Source organism: Streptopelia decaocto (assembly GCF_964273445.1).
Source record: "Streptopelia decaocto genome assembly, chromosome: 7".
NCBI lineage: Eukaryota > Metazoa > Chordata > Aves > Columbiformes > Columbidae > Streptopelia > Streptopelia decaocto.
Genome location: NC_138661.1, coordinates 8,878,154 through 8,903,767, shown reverse-complemented (window position 1 = coordinate 8,903,767; position 25,614 = coordinate 8,878,154). Strand labels below are relative to the sequence as shown.

Here is a 25,614-nt window from a genome sequence, read left to right as displayed (position 1 = left end):
TAGATACTTTGGTAACTACAGCCTGTATTATACACGTTGTCACAGTTCATAAAGGCCTCAGCAGCAATCAGGACACATTGTACGAGACACCGTAAAGACGCAGAGCAGCGGATACCCTGCCCTGAAACACCTTCCAGTGTAAATACATCAGACAGACAGAATTTATTTGCTTTTCACGATAACTCAGTTCAGACACAGTTCAAAACAAAGGTATCTGCACTTTCACAAAAGGTGTCTGACTCCCACAGATGAAGGCTGCTTTTTTGCCAGTGGTTTTCCAAGGATCTTTCCTCCCTGCCAGTAGGTGAACCAGCAAGTATTAATTTTTCAAGCATTTTAAAAAAAATATTTATTTATACACCTATTTTAAATCAGCCACTGGATACCATCATGCATCTATACTGCATTTATTCCAGTTGTTATATGAAAGTTTGCATATTCGCAGCACTCATCTTCTAAACACATTTAGTACCTCAGTAATCCTAGAAGCACATATAATGTAGACGTTAATTAACTTGGTGAATAACATAAACCACTGCATAATCAAATTGCTAGACTTGATTCTCTTTCATTCACGCTCTTAACACTGTCACAGGACAAACAGCCCACGTCTAAACTATGCAGATCAAACAAATAATATACATTTGAATTAGACCACTTTATCAAATCAAATTGTGTTGCTTAGTATGCCTGTGCAGGTTGTACAAGGTTCAATGTAAACTGCACAAATGATGATAAAACCTCTCCATAAAGCACTTTTGATCATTAGATTTGCAGGAGTGTTATCTGAGGGGTAAGTCCCATTCTTCCCGTTTGGGCAATAAGGAAACTGAAACCACAGAACATCTCAGAGACATCACTTGTATTAGTCACCTCAGATTCAAATCAAGAGAATTTGTCCTCTCAAGTCTCATTCTAGAGGACAAAGTTTGATCTAATTAATCAAGTATTACTCATAAAACAAACAAAGAAGCATATGTTCCAGTAGCAGCACCCATCATTCATCCCTCTAACACCATCACTGCTGCTTAGCATTGTGGTGGGAACAAACAGAAGCATAATCTTACAGCTGGTCTATTGTCAAAATGACACATCAGCAGGAGGATTTACAGACATGTTTGCTGATGAAATAAAGGTCTGCATGTTCAGAAATGCGAACGTCTCCTCTGTATAGGAGTTACACACCACAGAGAAAGCTGCTCCCTGAGAGCTGTGCAGAACTCAGAAACCTCGTTAGGATATCTGTGACTATTAAGGTTTGCTGCCTCCCCCTCAAAAAAATACCAGAAACTGGAGTGAATACACAGCTGCTAGTACGTACAGACCACAGTGACAGGCTGGTACAGCAGCTGCACTGAGGTCCTGAGCAACTCTTCAGAGCAGTGGAAGAGCAGTGCCATGAAACAGGAGAACTGGACACATTTACTTAGCCTTGGTGCAAAAATCAACATTTGCCTCTCAGAGGCAAATCCTGGCCTCAGTGAAGCCAGTAAGTATATGCTAGTGATGGAAATCAGGTCAGGATTTTAATTCAGATTTTACTTCCAAATTTATTTCAAGAAAGATTTGGTCAGCGAAAAGTTGAGTTGACCAATACAGGCAGGTTTGCAGTTTTCTGTATCCACAGAACCATCGGGAAAGCTTTTCTTAAAATCATGGTGCTTTATTTTTTTGGTAGCTTGGGCGCTATGTTGTTTTGGAACCACATGAAGCTGAAGATGACACCCATCGTCTTCGGGAGAGTCTCGTCATAAGCAAACTTCATGGAGTCTTCTAAAGGTACTTCTACAACTTCAATCAGCTCTCCTTCTCCAGGCTGGCCACCTCCTTCACCAGTTCTCATCTGGTCTGTTACTTCTGCATAAAATAATGTCTGCCTAGAACCTGTCACACCAACTCCAGCCCTGGAAAAAAGCAGAGATTAAACTTTGTTTTAGATAAAAAGAAAGTAGCTAGGAATTATGAATGGAAATGGGGGTCCTTCACTGGTGTCACTATGCAACATCAAAATGCATGTCCTTGCTCTCTGCTAATGTCCTTTAGAACCAATAAATAAATTAATTAATTAATTAATTAATTAATACAGAAATTGATAAATATATTCTGCAGCTTTGGAAAAAATGTGAATTTGGGAGAAAATAAAAAGTGAATTGGTGAACTGTTGTTCTACATGTACTGAAGTCAACAGAAGTATTTTCAACTGACATTAGTGAGAGCTGGACTGCACTATGACTCACAGAGATTTACAAACAGAGTGAAGCTGCTCAGTGTATCTGTATGCTATCATTCTGCATTTGTTGGCTTGTTTTTACACAAATATTTAGATTTTTTTGCTATTAAGAAGATTATGTCCATTCACAGCTGGAGTCCTCTAGTCATGGACAGGAACAGAAAGGCAGCCTGAGAGTTTTCCTCTATCCTTCCTGAACTTTAGCCTTGACCCAAATGGACCACTGTAAGCACAAATGTATCTGAAGTAATTCAGCCTCCCAGTGTATTATACTTCTTATTTGTTAATCCTCTGTTTCCTTAGGACTATTTAATTTAGGTATTATTAAATAAGGGATAAGTACATAATCCACTCATGTTGTCCTTCCAAGATAATATTCACATTGTAATCGCAACTTCTTTATTTTACATGATTACAAGCAACTTTTCGCAATTAATCTGCATCTGAAGTTTGCTGGAACTATGAATGAGGCATTAGGGCAAGCTAAAAAATTAGCTTCTGTTTTATTATACATGCAGAGGATTCTAAGATTTGTAGCAGTGTTATGATCTTAGAGTGTATATCCATACTTACCAAACCATTAGTCAACTAAGTCTTTCAGTTAATCCACAATAAATCACACCCCACAGCAGGAATTAATCATTTGTGTCTCAGTTTTCTAAGAACACTGGCAATTATTTTGTTTGGAGAATTAATAGTGATTATTGAAGTTGGTTTCTTACATCAATCGACATTCTTTTTTTAAACACAGAATAGGGAATGAACTAGTGAATTATTTTCCTAAAATTACCACTGATTACCACTTTGGATGAGACGTTTCACCCCTCCAGAATAAGACCTATATATCTAAGAGAAACGTAACCATCTTCAGCACTTCCAGGAACTTGGAGGGCTCCTATGGAATTTCTTTTATTCTGGACTCATAACTTTATCTCAGTGTCAGCAGCGGGCTTTTTGATACACACTTTAACCAACAAAATGTGACCTACTAAGACGCAGCAAGAGGCCAGACTGACAGTTTTCCCTCTCTCTTCCACTTTCACCAAGGTCCATGATCTCCTTCCCCAGTCAATCTGACCTGGTATTTACTTTCTCCGAGGACCTCTTTTCTGCAGCCACCGTCCTTGGTATTTGTATACCATCAGGGAATCACAGAATGGTTGGGGTTGGAAGGGACCTCTGGAGATCATCTAGTCCAACCCACTTGCTAAAGCAGGTACACCTAGAGTAGATGACCATCTATTCTGATGACCATCAGAAACGGTTTGTCTATGAAAGAGCCACCCAGGGCTGACAATCATCCACAACCTCTACGTGGCCACTGGCACTAGAGCAAGTGTCTTCTCAGGACTCCCTGTACCACCGTCTCTTGTCCCTTCCCCAATGGGAAGGTGCCCAGCAGAGTGATGCCGTTCTCCAGCCGTGCTGCTGTCCGTCTCTTCCCAACTGCAGATCTGGCCAGCAGACAGCACAACACAAATGTGGACTTGGAAAGCAGCAGGAGTTGCAGACTTGGCCCCCCATACTGGCTTAATCATTCTGATCTCATTATAAAGGTAAGGTAAATTCATTGTTCATCAAGTTGCTATCAGCAACCAGCTCACCCCTGTTGGAACATTTTTTTATGCTCATGTGCTACCAGTGCCCTTTCTGCCATGAGGACAATGCACACTTTACTAGATTCTCTTTGTGTTAAAATCCAATATATTTTTCTTGGTATTATCAAGCAATAATACATAATGTTAAAAAGCAACATTGGAAATGCAATACTACGAGCAACCAGATCTATTTCAGAGCCCACCACCGCTGGCTATTTAAGCTCTGGCCACTGAGTGACTCGTCTCCCTCAGCTTAGTCCCCTGGGTGTTACCCACCCTCACCATCAGAGCTCCAAGAGCCCCACTGAGAGAACGTATTTGTGATGGAATAGCTGGTGGTTTGTGCATTTTTCATTCCCTCTTTTCCTTCTTTTTTTTCTTGTGTGAAGAGGTAGTAAGGATTTATTTTTTTAAAACAACTAGAGATCGAGATCTGTTTTTCTCTATATATAGTGATTACTTGTTCTTCTATAGTTTCTGCAATAATTGCAATTTTAATAATTAAATAAACATAGGAAGCCTGGGGTTCAGATATTGGTTTTTTTGGTACCTGATAGTAAAAATAAAAAATGCATGTTAATTTATATTGTAAAGTTTGCAAGACAAAGAATATGGTTTGCAAGTCTCCATAGGTACTATAAAAAAAACCAAAAACAAAACAGCACTATGCATAATATATTTAATGTTATGTTATTTCTGATGAGGGTCAAGTCCAAGCTTCACCTGTGGTACCCCACCTGGAGAATGAAAATGCTCTCAAACTGAGTATACCCATGTTGACCTGAAATTATGTAAACGTTATATATAAACCAGAGAAACTTTATTTAAGATGTCCTTCTATAAGAACACTCTGGCTTGAATATTTCCAGCGTAATCTCCTCCTATACCACTTGTGACCATTTACTTATGTGATAGTTGCAGCTGTGGAAATCACAGGAGTTCACTTGCTGCACATCTTTTCTTTAAAATAAAGGAGAACTGCTGCTCCCTGAGGTGCTACGCCACGAGATTCCGTTTCTTGTCACTATAGCTCAAATATCATGGAGTGATTTCAATATGCCATCATTCCATTGTATTTACATAAATCAGTGTTTCTTTCCTTGTGAACTAAATACATCAAGAGTGGCTTCTACACTGAATATACTTTAAAAGAGGAAAGCACCACACATCAGTGTCTTTCCTCCCTTACATGTCCAAAGTTATGGCATTTATTCACATACACTGGCCTATCATCATTTGCCACAGAAACCAATGAAAAAATTGCAACAATATGTAGTCAAGGGAGGACATACCCACATGTTCATTCTTTCTAATTTGATTGCCTAACTTGTATTGCTCTGGTGCAACTTTGCAATGAGTTATTAATTAAAACTAATAAAAACTTTCAAATGAGTGATAAATAAAATTGAAGAGTGCTGGTATTAATACTCATGTTATTCTATTCTACCCTTCCCCCCAAAAAACAGCAAACTTAATGTTTCTAAGACTACTTAGAATCCCCACACTATTTACACAGGTGACTTTGGAGACTATTGCATGACATTGTTTATGTACATATTCATAGCTTTTATTGTCTACTACATATCTGTTTCAATAGTTCCAGAAAGAGGTTGAAAGATACAGGACTATAATTAATTTCTTACCTTCTTTTAGTTGATATTTCTTTCTCTAAATGCTCTGGCATACTGTGCAGGTTAATCATTTTTCCATGGAACCACATGGAATGCCCTTTACTAAATTTTCTCCAATATTGCCTACTGCTGTCTTCCACAACGTTTCCAGACTCTTAAATATTAGACTCCCTGTCCTTAGAACACTGTCAAAAAATCAATGCTATTGACATCTCATCTGCCTTAGTACCTTTGACTTTTGTAAAAATCAAAAGTTAGTAGGTTTGTTGCTTTGAAGCCGTTCTTAGTTTCCATCTGGTTGAAGTAATGAAGTGTCTTAACACATATTCTTGGAAAATACGTGTGCATTTCAGTGATTTTGGGTACTGGGGCTGGAGGAGAAAGAGATGAGAGGGTGAGGTGGGTCTGTTACAGAGGCAACAGGCTGCAATTATGTTTTCAGGTCTATTTGTCACTAGGAACCTCCTATGCTTTTGCACACTTATTTGCATTTTCTGAGTATGTTTAAGGAATTTTGATGTGCCTTTATTCATAGTTATATTCCTTTTTCTGCCACCTTTTTCCTCTATTCCAAGTCTGTGACATACACTTTTCCTTGCCCTAGTATTTCGCATTACGAATAAAACGCTTTTGGCATAGTCTGAAATGAGTCACCTATTAACAGATTACAGCTCTATTCATTAGCTTTGCATCTGTGGAAATCACAGGGGTCAGCACACCCGAACTGCCAGTGATGAGTTTCACCCTGGGAAAACCACCTTCCCGATAAAGGTGTCTCCCCAGTGCAAGAGAGGTTTGGTTTGGGGGAGGGCGAGCAGGGTCTGAACTCGCAGCACCAGCCCTGGTGAGACTTCGGGCTTCATTCCCGCTCCGCAGGTTCTGCACCATGTTGTCCAGACCAGGCACGTCATGGCTCATACTGACCCAGACCTACTAAGCCTGGCTTGACCTAGCTGATTGTTCCAGATGTATTTTGATGCGTCTGTGTGGTGCCTGACTCTTATTTACCACTGTGGGGCAAATGCAAATGATCTATACAAAACACAGCTCTGTTTTTCTCCTCTCGTTATCATGAGCATCAGTTTCTTATAACCAGTTTATAGTTGTTTCAATTAACAGATACTTGGCTGACAAATAGTCTTTGTCAAATCATTAGGACTTAAGCTCACAAACCCTGTAACTTCAAGAGAGAGAGATTTTTAAAACCAAAAGTCAATCAGCGCTAAACTTTTAGGTTCAGAGACAATTAGAAACCTCTATTACCTCTGACAACAGCAAGTCTAAGAATGTAAGCATGCCAAAGCAAGGATACCGAAGTGGTATGGTTTTCATCACAATAGTAACTTAAAGTTTAACACATCAAGACAAGATCGTACGCTGCATTCCCATATTTCATTTAAAAAAGAAACCCACTCAAACGCTGTGATTAAATCATGCTGTGGCTTTCAAAGCTGTGGGCAACACACTTGTAGGCGACAGCCCGGCAGAGCAGCCGTTTCTGCAGAACGGCTGCAAAGTGCTTCTCCTCACCCCTGCCCAGGCTGGAAATAGAGGATTTTCCACCTACTTCCTCCTCAGACCAGGGAAAACACAAGAGACAGATTGTCACTCCAATCTGGTTTTGAAACACGGCAATAGTAGCTGTCACAAAACCTCTGTCTAGCTCTTCCCTTTTAATAAATGCATGAGGAAGTATGTGGCATATGCAGCAGCACTCACAAAATGGGACCTTTCACTTATCATATCTAATTTCATAAGAATAAAGACATATTACGTATGTATTTTTATCATAAGTGGGTAACAGTACCTTATTGCTTGAAAGAAAAAAAGCTGCTTAGTGCCTAAAAGCCATAAGTGAGGTTGAGTCCACCCCCTACGTTTGCCCATGCCCAGTGAGTTTCCTCTTCAAGCGCAGTGTGCACACACATGTGCAGGTACACACGTGTGCACACCTGTAAGCAGGGCCGAAATTCAAAGCATGTACTCAAGATTAGCTTTCCTTCCTTCTCATGTCTGAGTGCTCATCTGTGCAAACCAATTATTACATTCACGATTATTATGTTCATCAATGCTGCATTTTTAATTTGAAGGAACAAACATACAAGAAAATAAACAACATCTTATATTCCACTCCTCTGTTGGGAAGTGGGGAACAAATAAATTGACTTATCATTGTGAAGAATTATTAGTTTAACTCAGATTTCTAACAGACAGAAATCAAAAGCTAAACTTCTAATATTTTCTTAATATTTAACAACTATGAAATCTATAATCAACATTTACCTGTTCCTATTAACAGAAAAGTGTATTTTTTAGTTTTAGTCTGACACAGTTTATGTGAAAATTCCTAAATGCAATCTATCCTTTTCTGAGATGTAAACCAGTTGGGTGCAGAATTTGAGTGTATAGTGAATACATAATTCATGTTTACAAATAAACGCAACACAAATCTCTTATTTATGCTGAAATCAGGATCTATTTAGGCATGCGACATGTAAACTGATGAACAGTGGCATGCAGCTCCTATTGTCACTTCTTAGGACCTTTGTACACTTCTGACATTATAAGCAGCAGGTGCAGGAGAAAAGCAGAGAAGTAATTAACATAAAATTATTTTACATTATGCCATCACCCAACAGGTGTACTAGCAGGTGATCTTTCTAATTATAATGCACTCCAACATGTTCAAGGCTATTATTCCTTCTACATAATAACCTGGGAATACAAACCATTTTTACCTCATTGCATGGGGGCTAATAGCCATAGCACAGTAATTGGAACATCCAATATTAATTCTATGAATACTCTTCTTTGTTGTATACTTTTGGAGAAAAATCAAATGTAGGAAGATTAAAGTAAGTACCTATGTTAATACAGTTAGGCCCTTAAACTAATCCATCTGATCTTTTTGTAGCAGGGCTGACAATCTGCAGCTCCTATTGTATCCAATTCATAGCCCAGAGTTTATTACAACCTCTGGGAGAAAATAAAGAGGGAACTAAGGGAAAAGAAAGCAGAATCAGAAGCTCTGCTTCAACTTTATCCTGATGCTCTAAAGTGTTCTTTAAGTCCAAAAAAATTTATAAATATTCCTCAAGAAGACCAAACGTTTCAAGAACTAAAAGAAAATACTGTCAGCTGCAATGGCAATAATAACATATTTAACAACAACATATTTTCCTGCCCCTGTACTGTAAAGAAACAAGTCTCATGAAAGATAGCTGGAAGTACTTCATCCTAAGAAGCTAACTCACAGCTGAATTTCACATGGGATCCAAACTGAAAACTGCTCGGATATTGTGACAGAGAGAAAATTCGTTATATCTGATATATGAGTAAGTCTAAAGTTGCTCATTTACAAAATTTTGCATTTAGAGAAAAAAAAATCCCTGGAGAGAAGCTCACAGATTTGTTTTAGAGCTTTCGAAAATGAACGATTTAACTGACGATCATTTTAATGAAGCCTCAGTTTACAGTTATGCTACTATAGTATTAACTTTATTTTATTATTGATCTAAATGGTTCCTATCCACCCATTCCATCTACCATCTATGTCATTTTTGACTGAAGTCATACATATAGCTGATGAGAACTCAACTCACCAGTAGGCAGCAAATCTTTTAGGAAACCTCCAAAAGTGGGTTATTTGCTGCCAGAATAGAACCCAAACTTTTGGTAATACCAAAACGAGGTTACACATTGTGTGCTAAGAACAAAAGCAGCAAATTGTGTAGCCACGAGGAGAAGACGAAAAACACCACAGAGATTACAGAGATTTTTTTCAGGATGATACTTGCCTCCATCTACAAAGCAAAATGAACCATTTGCATTGAAATTCACCTTCTGGCTGGCATTTTTCTGTAATAGGAACAGATATCTCTAATTCTTCAATGTGTGATTCCTCTGACCTCCTCCAATCAAGTCCCTCTTAATATGTTTGTATATCTCATTATCTGTCCCCAGTCCAGTCTCCTTCATTCACCCACGCCGCACTGGCCTCCTGTTGCTGGAACAACTTGTTCCTAAGACTCTTGCTCAACCAGTGCAAATTCCCCGACTCCTGGCTTCTTTCCTGATTTCTCATTGACTCCACAGCTACTCTGTGGATCATTCAGATTAATTAAGTCTGAGATCTGATAATTCAGTGCCTGACTTCTCTCTGGTGAGTATCATGTCATAGGAGATGTGACAAAGCTTAAGAATGGGGCTCCACAACTTATTTGTATGTGATTTTGAAATATCTGTAGTAGTATTGTAGTTATCTGGTTAACTGAGAAACATTAAAAAAAAAGAAATTCCCCCAAACAACTGCTGCAAGGCCTAATAATGAGGAAGAAAAAAGGGAAAAATACTGTCTTCAGATTACCTCCAATCTTTACTGCATCCACTGCTTAAGAATGACGTTCTGTTTGAACACATCAGTACCTTCCTCATTTTGTTAAAGAGATTTCTTCACAACCACCATGAATGCGCTTTCCCTGAGTCCATTTAGTCCCCAGTCCATGTTTTTTCTCTGCATTGTTCCTCCATCGCTTCTTCCCCCTTTTTTTACTTGAGGATCTTCCATTCCATTTCTCTCCCTGCTCTAAGTTCTCCCTACACGTTGGCCATGACCTCCCCTTCTCAACCCATTAGCCACAGAACTGCACTGATCTCCCCAGCCCAAATCTGTTTCTCCCTTTATATTTGATGTGTCTTCTGCTTTCCATGTCCTTCTGTCAGGTCTAGCTCAAGTCCTGCTTTTCTTCCAGTCAAGCAATTTCCTTCTCATGACCATGATTCCAGAAAGTGGTGTCATTAGGAACACAAGACAACTCCCTTCCTTTCAGACCAAAAGGTAATGACCCATAAACCCTTGTTTGTTCAACTGCCTTTTCACTGTGCACACAACTCTGAGTTCTTATCTACAAAAAAATAGTAGACTTAACTCTGTAATTATTAATTATAGTTATCTGAATATTTTAATGTGATTTTATTTAGATCAAGAAAGGAACAACAGCTAACAGATTTGTCAGGAATATATCAAGTGCAGTCAAACTATAATAGGATAACAGGTCTTGTGGATAGGGGCAGCAACACAACCAATATAACTTCACTTTATCAGGGCTTTGAACCCTATTTAATGTGACAGTTTCATTAAGAAGTTAGAAGATCACGATATAGTTATAAATTGAAGCAACTGTGAAATAGGTGCAAAACAAGTATCAAAATGGAATGGATATCACTGTCAAATTGGAAACACAAACTAAACTGGGGACTATCCTCCATTCAATATAATTCAATATTTTGTTTTACAACTTACATGTTGAAATATAGACTGCAGGTAGCACAGCTGAGGTAGATTATTTATAAGAAGCTACAGATGAATATTAGAATTCAAAATCATCCCAACAACTTGGAGAAATGATCTGAAAAAACAGAGTGCAATTCAGTAAAGCCAGGTTCAAGGCTCTGTGTTCAGGCAGGAATAATGAACAGCACAAATACAGACAGGAGGTGAATGACAGTGCAGTATTGCTGCAGAAAAGAGTTTTGAGATAGGGAAGGCATTGCGGACCACAAGTCATCAACGTAGTGCTGCTGCAAAAAAGGTGAACATCCAACTACACCATATAAACAAAATCACCTGTGCGAGCAGGGAAATAATGCTTCCACTCTAGCACCAGCAAAGCCCCCGCTAAAATACCGTGTTCCACCTTGGGCACCGTATTTTTAAGAAACATACAGACCAGATGGAGAGAAAGGAGAGGACAGCAGAAGGAATGATCAGACAGCTAGAAATCATGGTCTAAAGAGAAAGCTTAAATCAACTAAGTTTTGCAGAGGCAAAAATAAAATAAAGGGGAGACGTGGTCAAACAAATACATGGGATGTGCAGAAGTACTTCATGTCCACTGGGAACAAGGGATTAAGTCCCAGACTAGAAAAGAAGAAAGGAAAGTTGAGGCACAACATGAGGAAAAAACTTGCTAATGGTACAGAATGTTAGACACTTCAGACAGAATGCCCGGAGGGGCTATGGAATGATCACATTTTAGGGTAAGGACAGATGCACATTTTTCAGAAGTGATTTAAACCTGGCTGAGTGTGATCTTTGAAAAAGGAGCAGTCTGGGTGAGATCCTCCCCAAACTCCATCCAATTCTGTTTTCTAAGGCTTCTCTCTGATCTGATGCACTGGATCAATTAATAATGTAGAACAACTATTACATGGATCACTGGGATGACAGATAATAATAGAAGCGTGTGATGTATTGTAATTATTAATGGGATGCATCTGCACTAATGTAATGCTTTATGTCAATGCTTTGTATTGACAGTCACAGCATGAAATGGCATAAACCATTTAGAAAAACCTGTCAAACTTAGAAAAAGCCCAGCAATTCTTATATGTAACATAACCATTACAGAAAAAAATGTCCTTAGCAGACCATAGGGGAACAAGTTACCTCCTGCCTGCATCAGATCCTCTAGGATCAGACTATGCCGGTCTTTGGCTAAAGGAAGAACAGGACACTCCTAGCAGGAAGATCATAACATTTGGAATAAAATTCTAATACAGGGCACAGGAGGTCCAACAAAAGAAACTGTGAAATACCACCTTGGAGGCTTTAGCCTCTCCCATTAATCTAAAGAAGTAAATACTATACAGGCCCTTCTGACTTCAGCATGTATCTCCATGCGTAGAAAGCTGTGCCCACATAGACAAAGCAGGACTGGGGGATTAACATATTAAGTGCCCTATGCATGGGTCTCAACAGAGAGAACTCCAATTGTATACTCTCTTTGCAAGTCAGTGCAATTAAAAAAAAAAAGGCAACTGAAAGAACAACCACCTGTAAGACACAAAGACATTTATCAACCAAAAAATATACAGTGTTTTAGCCAGATATAAATCCTTAACGTTGAGTCAAGTTTCTACACTGAAGTTACAAACTTCTACAGCTACAGAAATGATATTCCACTTTTCCTATTTTGTGTTTATATGCACATACATACGTACATCTACATATGTATACATCTGCATGCTGTGGCCTGTCAAGTGTCACCCAGCCTATGAAATTCTATAGACCTTTTTTTGCTCATAAATCCAGCAGGCACTTTTTCTTTCAGTAGAACAATCCAGTTTGAAGGAGTTGTAAGAGACAGCTCCTGTGATTCACCCCTCCCCTCCACAGAAGCACTGCCTGTTAATCCAGCAGGAAATAACATTTGCCAGGATTGACAGCTGTGGATTTGTATTCAATTCCCAAATTAAAAACCAATGACAGGGCCTAGTTCAATGGAGATGTCAAGCAAAATAAAGAAAGTAAAAAACCTGCTTTCTCTGTAAAATACAAACATACATACATTTTGGATAACAATAGTAAAAGCTGGGGAGGAGATATAATGGGATTAAAAGTCTGTGCAGTTTCTCCTGAGGGATTGTTTTTTCCCTCCAACAACTATTTTTCCCCTTACATATTGTTTTTCTCTTATTCCTAGCATATGTATTAAAACATACCAAAATCTTTTCCAATAACTAATTAAAACCCTATAAAAACATAAGGTAAAAATTTTCACAGTCAAATCGGCAAAATCTTCACATATAACATTATTCCAAGTCAAAGAAGCCTTAATTATGGCCCGAATATTATCTAATATCTAGATCAAATGGTGCAAGTTCTCAGGCTTCTACAAAGTTATGTTAATGGTAAATCAGAGTTCATCTTGGGTAGCTTCTGTTGTTAATCAGAATAATAAAGATTGGAGATGGGAAACATCTGATAAAGACCGGCAACAAATGCTGCAACAAACTGCTCTGAAGAGCCCAATGCAACTTTTCACAGTTGTAATAGTTTCTGGAACAAATCACAACAGTATCATTCTTACTTGGAATTCAATCCCATAATTCTGAATTTATAATTCCTTAAGTCTCTGTAAATACTCCTCTCACTTGCAGAAAATTACACCTTTCACAGACTTTCAGATGTCCGTGTTCCTCCAACACGCAGCTTAAACAAGGGAACATTAATGTACATTCAAGCCACTTCAGAAATGTGCGAAACAACAAAAAGCAGTGTTTTAACATACTGCTGTTTACCTGTAAGAAGTGATCCTCCGTAGCTCTGTAACGGGAACATGATAGCCACACTCCTCCAAGATTTCTTCGCATGCGATTTCTTCTAAAGAAAGGTCTGGTTTGTCTACGATGCCAGCGCAGAGTTCGTAGGTCACTCCTACTGCAGCAGGTAAGGGATCCGCTAGGCGAGAGAAGCTCTCCTTGTCCTGATCCCGAAAGACTTCGGGATGATGCCTTTCTACTTCACACATGTACACAGCTTAAAAATCAAAAACAAAACCAAGAGAGTTTCATTGTGGTTCTTGTTTAATTTCATTTTAATTAATTTTATTCATATTAAATAGAAAAAAAAAAAAAAGACAGTACAAACTAATTTTGCCTGGGAATTTATAACCATCAGAGCACTTGAGAGTAGCAACACATTCAGTTGTGTTTTCTGTTAAAATTATGACACACCGAAATAGGAATTTTAGAGAACAAATGTTCTCTTGCCATGTCTGTGAAATTCTTCTTTAAACTCTATTTGTGCTTCCCTCATTTGGAATGAGTTCATACACACCTTACAATATATATATATATATAAATACATATATAAATATCTATATATGTGGAAGCTAGTTCATCCAAGAAATCTAAGTCCCAGAAGGTCCAAACAGCTTTCATTTGCTGGGCAATGTGGATATCAGGATTTAATTTAAACTATGAAAGATGGGTTGCACATTATGTACCATGTGCACAATGATGAGTCTTTCAGCCTGTCAACTCAGCTGTTACTTAGAAAGGGTATGAAAAGCATGTATGTTGGTTTGGGAAAAAAAAAATCTCCTCTTTTGAACATGTAGTTCCTTGTGCAGATTCCTGTATGGAGTCTGAAAAAGACTTCTTGAATTAATCTACAAACAGCTGCCACTGTAATGCACTCCTAAAGAAAGTGCAAATGCCAGATTTTAGTCCTTATTTAAGCAAAACCTCTCACTGATGTCAACAGAAATTTTGCCTGAGTGAGAACCGCAGGACTGGACATTAACACACAGAGAATCGCTACTGACAATTCCAATCATTCTAACTTTAGTTTAAAGGTATAATCCCACGTTTGTTCTTTGAAACTCCCTTAGATCTATCACTTTGCTTTTTATTAAAGGTTTACATGAGGACATTATAAAATATCCTGAATAAAAATATTTTAAAATTTGAAATTGCTTTTATTTCATTAAAATATTTTACATACAGATTTAATATACACATAAAATAGTTTTAAAATGAGCTTATCTTTTGTTTCCCATTCCAAATCTTAGAGACTGGTATATAAAAGAGCTCAAGTTTAATGGACTTTTTGTTCTTCCAGTTATTTGATTTAGCTTACTCTTCCTTAAAACTGTGATACACAACAAGATCCCTAAAGAAATGTTGTCTCATAGAAGTACCACAGTGACTTCTCAAGCACTTGGTCTCTGGGGGAGAGTCTATTCCCCAGAAGTTTGTGCCTAGACTCCTTCTCTAACACATCTTGCCTCAGAAGTGCAGTACAGCAAGATCAGTACCTGAAAAGGAGATGTTGAGATCACTCTAAAAAGAAAGACGAAATGCAGAAGTTTGCCCCCAAATTAATTTTTCTCCAGAATTTAAAACTTTTGAAGCTGCCTGAAGTAGTTACAGCTAAGCCTTTGAGACTCAAATATTTAAGGAAAGAAGCATTCATTTCTTAGTTGAAAAGCACGACTAGAGGTCAGTTTTCTTTCTAAAACGCAGAAAGAAGGCAGCAAAAAAAATATTCCATGCAGAGTCTGAAGGACAGATCCTTGAAGGGTATCTCTTGTCACTGTTCCAAGAACTTCTAAGAGCTATGACAATTATCATAAATGACAACTACCCCCAAATCTCTCTGAGATGAGCCAAATGCTCTTAAGATTGTTTTGCTTTTTCTGTATTGATTTACCCATACTGGTAAATACAAAAAGAACACCACACGCATCCTTGTAAAGGACTTGGGCACAAAAACAGGGCGCAGGTAAGAGTGTGGATACAGAGATATGACACTGCGATTGAAGTATAATAACTCTCTCTGTTACAAGCCTGTTGAATCCCTGAAACCCATCCTGTCATTGCGGCAGGCACCTGCTGTTCTCCTTCTCCCTCGGCACAACTGGGCTCCGCGTAGCTCAAAACCTACATTCCCAAAAGGACTCAATCCAGTGGTCCTCATCAGAGCAAAGCCAACACTCCAAGCACACTAACAGCTTTCCTCTGCAGATAAGGAAGAAAAGAGGCAGTACCAGCCATTTCTGTAAAAGTCCAAAAATTGGAGCATTCACCAAGGCTTCACCGTATGAATTGATTATCAACAGCTTCAGAAAGGTTCAAGCTCAATTTTTCTCTCATAGATAAGCAAAGCCTAGAAAACCAAGCTGCCTGCTACTATCAGGGAACAGAAGAGCCCCCACACCTCTCCTGAAGGTGCAAATTTGACTGCACAGGTGATGCACCAGAAGAGATAAAGTACCGGATGGAAAAGCTGCCTGTGGTCTATTGGCTCAGGCATGCTCTTGGAGGGAAACCTGTGGCTCTCCTCTTCCTCATCACGGGTCATCAGCTTATTGCAAATGCACAAAGAGTTCGGAGAGCAGCAACTAGAAGCAAGAACTTGGCTCCCAGCACCATCACCCACCTAAATGGCTACTCTCGTCTTTTGACATTTTATGCTACTTTCGTCAGAACGGACACACGCAATGAACAGCAGCACAGTGAGCACTCTAGTGGTAATTAAACATCTTGACTAATTACCCCAGAGCCACTCAGCTGTAAGAAGTCTCAGAGTGGAAACTCCCATAGAACTGATGTACTTGCCTTCCTTTCTGCAAAACTGGGACAAAGGATAGATGGCTCAACAAAACTCACCAAACTCATCAAATAATATCTTAATTGTGATTCAAAGCGGCCTTGTTTTCTGTCCCTAAAGAGAAGATACACCAGTATGGGCAGAGAGGTTAGTGGGGATTGGATGACTGGAGAACACGCTTTTCTCTGAACTTCTGATTTCTCTTTGATTGCACCATTGTTTCGTATCTCCTGCAACTGAACATAGTTTATGATTCAGATCTCTCATACTGTTTATTTTAAGTCAATGCAAAAATAAACACCATATGCACTGAAAAGTCATTATACTTACAGTGAAAAAAACAGGGCACATGTTCATAGGTACTAACCCTAGACTTTCCCAAGAACACATTATTTTATTATATTTGAAAAATGTGGTCAATTTACTACCAAAATGAGCATTACTCAAGACCTTAGTCAATCAGTCATGGGTGAGGAACTAATATGGAAACTGTTGAGATATATGTGTAACTTTCTTCTCTCTGCTCTTTCCAAATGATTCCTTCAAGCCCAGAGTACACTGAAAAATATGGTCCTGTCTGCCTCAGCCTGGCTGTGCGCTCCTGCCGCCCCTCCAGCCAGCATGAACTCTTTCAGGCCAGTCAGATAAGCTGCTTAATCCTCAAAATTATCTGTTTGCAGCCATGTAAGACCTCTGCTGTGGCTGCGCAAGGGCTGGTGCTGCCAAAGGGAAGGTGGGAATGGACATACAAGGAGGGACGACCGACTTTAGAAGCAGCACAGACTTCAGAGAGAAAACCTTTTGCTCTGTGCAACAGGCACCAGGGCAGACAGTAACCATGGAATGGAAATATAACTATAGTGACGTGAGTAATGTCAGGGCACGGCCACGATGACTGAACCACTGTGGGATGTCTGACTGACAGACGTCCCCAAGGGCACGTTTCTGAGCAGCTTCAGCCTCTGGAACACTTTAACTCCAAGAACAGGCCAGTCTTTCGGGGCAGATTTGACACTTCCATATGGATGATGTAATGCACATGTCGATGTTCAGTACCTATATATATATATGTACATATATGAAAGCTTCTGCCTAAGATGGCTTCAAAGACAGCAACAGCTACATAAGCCATTTCATTCGTCTGGCAAATAAAAGACATCGTATTATTGATAAACAAATTAAAAAACCACTTTCTATTTATAATAGTCGAAATAGTGCTTCATGAGAAGTACGTGCTGTCAGTATAACAGTGCTGCACAACACTGAAGGGCCTGTCAATCACTGTCAGTGAGAAAGGACAGCATGACACCACCCGAGAAAGTTTCTCATAAAGTCTACCATGAACAGTCTTGAAATGGTCTCTTAGCAACAGTCAGTGAAATATCTTGTGATTTTTTTAAATTAACATGCAGAGAATATGCATTATTTTTTTAACTTCCAGAAAGTAAATATTGCTTTGAACTGATCCAAAAACTGAGAAAAATAAGTAGTATATTAACCTAAATTCAGAAAAACAACTGGTAAAATGAAGTTGTCCATATATTGATGAAAAAGCATACAGTCTTGAATTTCCCTAATTTTAAATTCCCAAGTATACAATGCACAATAACACATTAAAAACAAACAAACAAACAAAAAACCACCAAACAAACAACAATTGAGCTTCTGCACAGAAGGTGCCTACTAAATACTAGATAGGTCAAGAAGGAACTCCAAATGAAACAGATCTGTTGCATGATCGTTGTAGAGCTGTTCGTAATTCCATCCAAAAGAGCACAATGACTGGTCCAAAAGCAGAATGTAAGGCTACCCTGATCATTCGTTTCATCTAATGGAAATCTCCCCGGTCAGGAATTCTGACCAGATGAAAAGGGTGGGCTATCATACAAAGAAAGAGAATATAGAACAAAGATTTTAGCACCACAGATGCACCAACTTTTAACTGCTAAACCCTTAAAAGCTTGCTTCACTAGAGAGCAAAAGTAACTCTAAAAAAAAAGAGGATTACCTGGGCGGAACTGCTTCACCACAACAAAGCACTGCCGAGAAGTATTAAAGATCAGGATTGACACGCTGAGGAAGAAGATAAAAAACAAAAGATCAATGCTTTATGAAGGATTAATGCAGAACTATTAAACTTACGTCTTGTCAATTTAATTTTAACGACATAAATACAAAGAGGATTTATTGCTAAAGCCACAATACAACAAGATCCTTGTCCAAAAATCCATCAAGAAGGATAGATAATGGGTTGTGTTCCCAAAGTCCATGAGAATTTATCCTAAATTAAGTCACTTTTGTCACCTTCATGCAGAGAAAGGAAGCCACCCACCAACTCCTTCTCCTCAACAGAAAGAAAAAAAAGTCCAACTCCTGGAACATTGCTACCAGAAAGTAATAGCGAGAAAAAAAATCCTTAAAAGTAAAAACATTTTCTTCCTTTATATCAGTACCAGATTAGGATAGTCTAACTCTTAAGCGTGGTCTAGTCTCATTCAGAGCCAGAGATTTCTGCATAAGCACCGAGCATCTTCTGTCTGTGGCTACTTGCTGAGCTTGGGCCTTAAAACAGACACTATCCAACTCCAATTTTGTACAAATTTTAACCAGAAGCTGTTTTAACTGCTACCACTTTCAGTGCCTTCGAAGTCACATTTTAATCTTTCCCCTGTCCTCTTTGATTGTTTGAAACACATGTCATAGGGAAACCTGACAGGCTGTGTACTCGGAGATGTTCTACAGGTGTGGAATACTGATGTTCCTTGTTGTCTTTTTCACTGAAATTACTCTTGGATTTTACTAGTTAAAAAAACAACCAACCAACCAACAAAAAACCAAACCAAACACACACAACCAAACACAGACAAAAGTCTCTCTTCCTAGGAGGCAGGTCATGAAAACCTGCAAAAACAAATGTATATTTTGTTCATTACCATGGCAGCATTCTCTCATTTGTTATGCCTCACTGTATGCAACTGGAAAGTTAATTCATTATTCTATGAATTCCACAATAGATTAGAGTTAACAATGGCATGTTTGCAGTTGAGTAAAACTTCCAACTTCCCTTGTAAAAGAGCTGTATATTTATTTTCACTATTTGATTTAATAATGAAGTCCCAGGCTGCCAGAGAAACTGCTATTTGATGATTATTAAAAATAATGTTAATGTTTATTATAATAACATATAAAAACCAAAACAGAAGTCCAGATGTTAACATTTATATTCATGGTTGCTCTTCTCACAGACCCGTACTGCATATCGATGGCTTCCTGCCCCAGAACATGGCATTTGCAGGGAATTTTAAGCAAAGTGTTTCGCCTTCAGTGAGGCTCAGGAGAATGTTCACTCAGTTTACAGGCACGGGGGTTCTTTCTGACCTAATACCAGAAATATCTTGGAGTTCTGGTGCAGGCTGCTGGAAGAAGTTAAACCATAGCCTACAATGTTTTTAAATTTGCTTAAGTATTATTCTTTGATCTTATTTTTTCCCTTTGCCTGGCTGTTCCTCTCCCCAAAGTGGTACTGTCTAAGGTTAGACATCGCACTAAATAAAAGGGGAAAAAGAATCACTGAACCTTTGGGTTTTGACCATGGGCCTAAGGATGCAGACTGCCTGAAATTGGAGACAGCAGCAGTCTAAAGCTGAGCTTAGAGAGACTTTCTAAAGCAAACGGTTGCCCTTTACCTTTCTTTACACTCACCACCCCAGGCCCAATCTTTCGCTTGGCTTGCCTTCTTCAGCACATCTCATTAAATAACTCATACCAACTCATTAAAAATGGCTCAGCTATTAGACATTATTTTTTCCTAAGCGTCAATCACTTGAGATTTTTATGGAACAGATGGGAAAATTAAAAACAATCTGTCAGAATTAAGGAACAAGATCAAATTAAGCTGGAAAGGAGTAGCAGCAAGTTATTGCAATTGTCTGCTTCTCACACCATCTTGAGATGAGAGGGTACAGAAATGGCACAAAGCTGTAGAACTTTCTATTTAATTACTTCTAATTTTCTGACAGACTACCAAAAAATTTTGAACATAAATTTACATCTTTTAACAAAACCACAACACATAAGTTCTAATATCTCTTGTCAGAGCTGGAGAGTCATAGAGGAGAAAATTCAGAATTACACCTTCTTAGGAGGTGTCTAACATGAAGAATGCCATTTGGTATTCCTTATTCCACAAGAAACATCACATGAAATATTTCCACAGGCTAGTAGATTTATAACTTTTGAAAACCTATTTGAGGCTTCATTCAGGACATTTATTTGATTTGCAATAATGATAGAACCATAGAATCATTTGGTTGGAAGAAACCTTTAAGATCATTGAGTCCAATGCGTAACCTAACACTGTCAAGACTACCACTAAACCCTAAGAACCTCATCTACACATCTTTTAAAGACCTCCAGGGATGGTGACTCCACCACTGCCCTGGGCAGCCTGTTTCAATGCCTGACAGCCCTTTCCAAGAAGAATTTTTTCCTAATATCCAATCTAAACCTCCCCTGGCACAACTCGAGGCCATTTCCTCTTGTCCTATCACTTGCCACTTGGGAGAAGAGACCAACACCCCCCATGCTACAACCTCCTTTCAGGTAGGTGTAGAGAGCAATAAGGTCTCCCCTCAGCCTCAGCGTACTGTTCTTTATATAAATATAAGAACAATTAGGGTAGCCTTAAAATATTTTAAGCAAGATATGTACCTAAAATGTCATCAAGACAAATCTACAAAGACCAACTAACCTGAACTTGAGCTTTTATTGTACTCAAGTTTGCAGGTAGTATGAGCCTGGCCTTGGTATCTAACACAATATTTTCTGAAAGAGATTCCAACTGTTCAGTCAATGATCTCATGTAGCATTTAACCATTTAAACTTCAAAGAAAACCCTGACTGAAATAGGTAAGTATTAGGATTCCCTAATGGATATTTGGCTTCCCTAAAATGTCTAAGTCAATGTGCAGAAATACATACAGCTGACGCATGGGCATCTGCAACACAGGAGTCCAGAATCTTAGTTTCTCCTCCATACACAAATTCTGATCAGAATTGAACACGGGAAGATAATGCACCTAAAAAAAAGACTGATGCTAACACTGAAAGCCAGCGCTTCCCAGCTATTAACCTCAGTCACTTCCACCTGCTTTTAAAGGCTAAAAATTATCTCAGCGTTAGTTGAAAGTCTACAATATCGTTTGTGCTGCTTACAAATGAAAATCTCAGTTCCATAATGAAAACTTTAGGAAACAATGTTATTTAATTAAAAAACAAACTAAACCAAGCAAAACCACACAAAACCAACCAACCCAAACCAAGAATTCTATGAGAGTCTGTGGTATTTCAGTTACCGCTCTCAAAGGAGACAATGATAAAAGAATGGCAGACTCAAAAAAAAAAGAAGGACAAAGCTGGAATACAGGAATAGAAGTAATTTACTTCATCAGTCCCCTTGACTCTCAACAGATATTTTGGGATTAAAAATCCCTTTGATATAATCAGAAGAAAATAATCAAATGTAGTGTGAAACTACAGAAATATTTAAGAAATATGCATTCATCTCAGCTGGAGAGCATGTGAATATAAAACTCACATGTAATATTTTTGCCTGTGTGGTTCATAAGGGAGAAACTGGCAAGACTTATGAATGATACTAGAAGGCAAATTAGCTAGGAAAAAATAAGTAATTTAGATGTCCTATAATTATTTCAGCTTTAAATTATAAATGTTTTTCTTTTTGAAGTTATATGAATTTGGCTTTCTTTGTTCATACAGTATTGACAAATTGATCTTTCATGTTGTTTTCTGTGTCAAGACTATAAATCCATCTAGTCTTTTAAAAATATTATGTTCGAGAAACACCCTGGATGAGGATTAAAGCACGTTAGTGAACAAGTGTCCTTTTCTTGCTCAAATGAGAAATGCTGTGCTGTCAATTTTAAAGTGATAATCAAAAAAACCCTCAAACTTTTCTGAGAGCTAACAACCAAAAGTAATTCTTTGGGAAGATTCATCCTTCAGGAGGGCCTACTTCATTCTAAGTTATTTCAGAAGTACTTTTGGTGATCATAAGAAAGAATTGCATGCTGGCCCTGTGTTACGTCTGTAATGAAATTAACCATTCATTTCACAGTTGGACACATCCCTGAAAACTTCTAACGTGGTATATAAAGTGCTGTCTTCTTCCTTTTATCAGAGCAGCACCTCGTATTTTAAACCAGAGGAAACAGTCCCTTCATTTTCAGCACAGACATGTAATAAAGCTGTACCCTTTGATTATTCTCCAGTGCAATTCCTTCAGTTTCCCAGAGCTTTAACTATAATGCAGATAGTCCTGAGATTAAATGTGTGTGCTTGCACAATCTTTACTGGTTCATTTAAGTCTTCCTTCAAAGCATTTTACATTTTTCAAAGGCCAACACCAATCCAATTGGCTGCTTAAAATGCAGCCTATTACAAAAGCAAAGCTATAATCTCCTGACAAAAACATTCAGCCTTTCATACTAATCACAGATAAAGTGGATTTGGCAAAAGATAATTAGAGATGTCTAGAAGACTTCTGTATTCTGATGAAATTTGAATGCTTTCTCCAATACAACTTACATATTTAATACTAAGTAAAACCAGACTAAAGGGGCGAGGCACACATGCTTAAGAAAATAAATAGTACTTTGGAAAAAATCAAAAGGAAGATTGGTGTCAGTAAACTGAAGTGCAGCAGGAAGTTGTTCATGACACCATAAAGCAGGAAGCGTATGTTTGGTTAATCATCGGACCGGTGGAAGAATGAATTAAGAAGTGCTCAGAAATCCATATACGTGCACTTTCAAAATATAATCTCTATCTACTTGCAAAGTACTAATTTGTACCCAACCAGAGAATATGATGCAGGACAACTTGTTTGGAATAAACAATCCTCCCAGCACCCTGTTTTCATATAACAATGAAAAAAATAGAAAGTAAATTCAACTGCAAAATAAATGAGACATCAAAGCATGTTGCTCTCAATAACATTCTTTAAGTGTCATATCTTGGCCCGTATCCCAGGATACCCATGGAAATGACACGTTGCATCTCAATGGGATTCTTTCAACAAAATATTTTAATAAATAAATTCAGGTTTTATTCTAACTTACTTGATTAAATAAAGCTCTGTGGGCATTATGTGTAACAGATGTCAGAGCCTGATGGCCTTTTGTTCCAATTCCTAATTATTTGTGAAACTGCCATTCATAAATGCTATCACATAATAAGACCAATAAATTATCCATCTCAAAGGCATAAGCATGACTCCATTCTGAAATGGCAAATATCAAAGTTTTAAAACAATATCAGATTTCAAGGAAAGCTCACAAAATAAAAAGCTCAAGTGTTCTGCCCTGGCTAAAGGAAAGGACAAACCAGCAACTTAATTTCTTAACCCACCAAAACCCAAATATGAAGTGACACAGACTTTGTCAGATATAAATGTATAGTCTCACCACCACTGGAGAGAAAATGCATAGATTAAGGAAGTCAGTTGTTCACAAATTACCTAATTTAGCTATTTTGAAAAAAAAAATAAAAATAGTTTCAATCGTTTGCTCTTTTCCAGGAGATATTTTCAGATAAAATTCTAAAAATACAGGCACTCAGATTATAGAACATTTCCTGACTTTCAAAAGATTATTTTTACCAACCCCAAATGCAGGCCATGACTGTACTACTGTCTCTAGACCATGTAAAACTTCGGCTTGTTCAGACAGAACAGGTTTAATTCAAAACCACCTGGGAGCAGAGGGAAGACTCTCCTTGATTTGAGCGGCTATAAGAGAATAAAAATACCTGTTTATTTGGCATATTATTGTAAATACTAAAAAATGAAATTCCTAAAGTTGTGAAAACAAGATGTCTCTAATCTGGCTACCAGAAATCTGTATTTAGAAATTTATGACTAATCAGCCAAAACTCATGTTTTAAGAATTTTTATGGATTCTGCTCTTAAAATTAGGCAAACATTTAAACTCCCAATGAAGCAATGCCCTCAATAAAGATTTGATTGCCATTTTACCCTATTTCACTGACAGAGCAGAGTTTATATGCTATATGGTGCTTTCATACCACATATTTTAAAAGGTTGTTTTTTTTTAATGAGAATCTGAAAATTTGGCTTTAGATTTTGTGTATTTCTCTGATAACGTTACAGCATCAAATACATTTATTTTTGCCTCATTGCTATGATTTTAATTAGATTGGATCCTTGGGTAACAACATAATAAGACATCTTAAAAGACAGTAAATACGCCCGCAGAACTCCTGGCACATAAGCAGAAGATCTGTCAAGTCTTTGCTTAAAAAAAAAAAAAAAGAAAAACAAAAACCCACAAGCATCAAGTGCATTTTATTTGCAAATATAATGTGCAAACAAATCACAGAATCACAGAATCGACTGGGTTGGAAAAGACCTCAGAGATCATCAAGTCCAACCCTTGGTCCAACTCCAGTCCATTTACTAGATCATGGCACTAAGTGCCATGTCCAATCTCAGTTTAAAAACCTCCAGGGACGGTGAGTCCAGCACCTCCCTGGGCAGCCATTCCAATGCCTGACCACTCTCTGGAAAGAATTTCTTTCTAATATCCAGCCTAAATTTCCCCTGGCAGAGTTTAAGCCCGTGCCCCCTTGTACTATTGCTGACTGCCTGGGAGAAGAGACCAATCCCCACCTGGCTAGAACTTCCCTTCAGGTAGTTATAGAGAGTGATGAGCTCACCTCTATATAACATAATTCCTTGGGTTGAAGGAAACTAATAGGCTACTATGTTGTTTTTTTTTTCTAATAGCAGGAAAAATATCATTACCCCAATAGCATCCTTGATAGACAGATATCAAGTCTAGACCTGAGCATTTTCCGTGACAGTGATTACAAAACATGGCTTTCTGATTGTCTTATTGCCTATCGGTAAAAATGGTTTCTTAGTGTTTAATTTAAAAAATACTTTCCACATGAGACACTATTTCTTGTTCTGTCATTGATTACTGGATGAAATTAAAATTACTCCAGCCTGCTTTGTAACAACCCTTTATACTTTTGTGATTAGTAATTTTTCTCTTCAGTTGTGTTGTCCTTTGCATGAACATGCCCAGCCATCATTACCTTCTCTCAGCTATTATTTACCTAACTTTTCAACGTTTTTGTTGTTTGTTGAACTACATCCAGTTTATTTTAAACAGTGCATTATCTTCTGCATTATCTTTGAAGCTAATCATGAAAATT

At 38.1% G+C, this 25,614-nt stretch overlaps 1 protein-coding gene across 1 annotated transcript in view; it reads right to left on the bottom strand.

Moving 5' to 3' along the window:
- Positions 1–847: 847 nt before the first annotated feature.
- NUDT14 (nudix hydrolase 14) overlaps positions 848–25,614 on the bottom strand; it is a 59,755-nt gene continuing 34,988 nt past the window's right edge. Inside the window, exons 3-5 of the mRNA XM_082058323.1 lie at positions 18,365–18,429; positions 13,542–13,779; positions 848–1,904 (exon numbers count right to left, since the gene is read on the bottom strand). Of these exons, the coding sequence (XP_081914449.1) occupies positions 1,664–1,904; positions 13,542–13,779; positions 18,365–18,429 (544 nt within the window). The 3' untranslated portion in view covers positions 848–1,663. The remainder of the gene's footprint in view (positions 1,905–13,541; positions 13,780–18,364; positions 18,430–25,614) is intronic.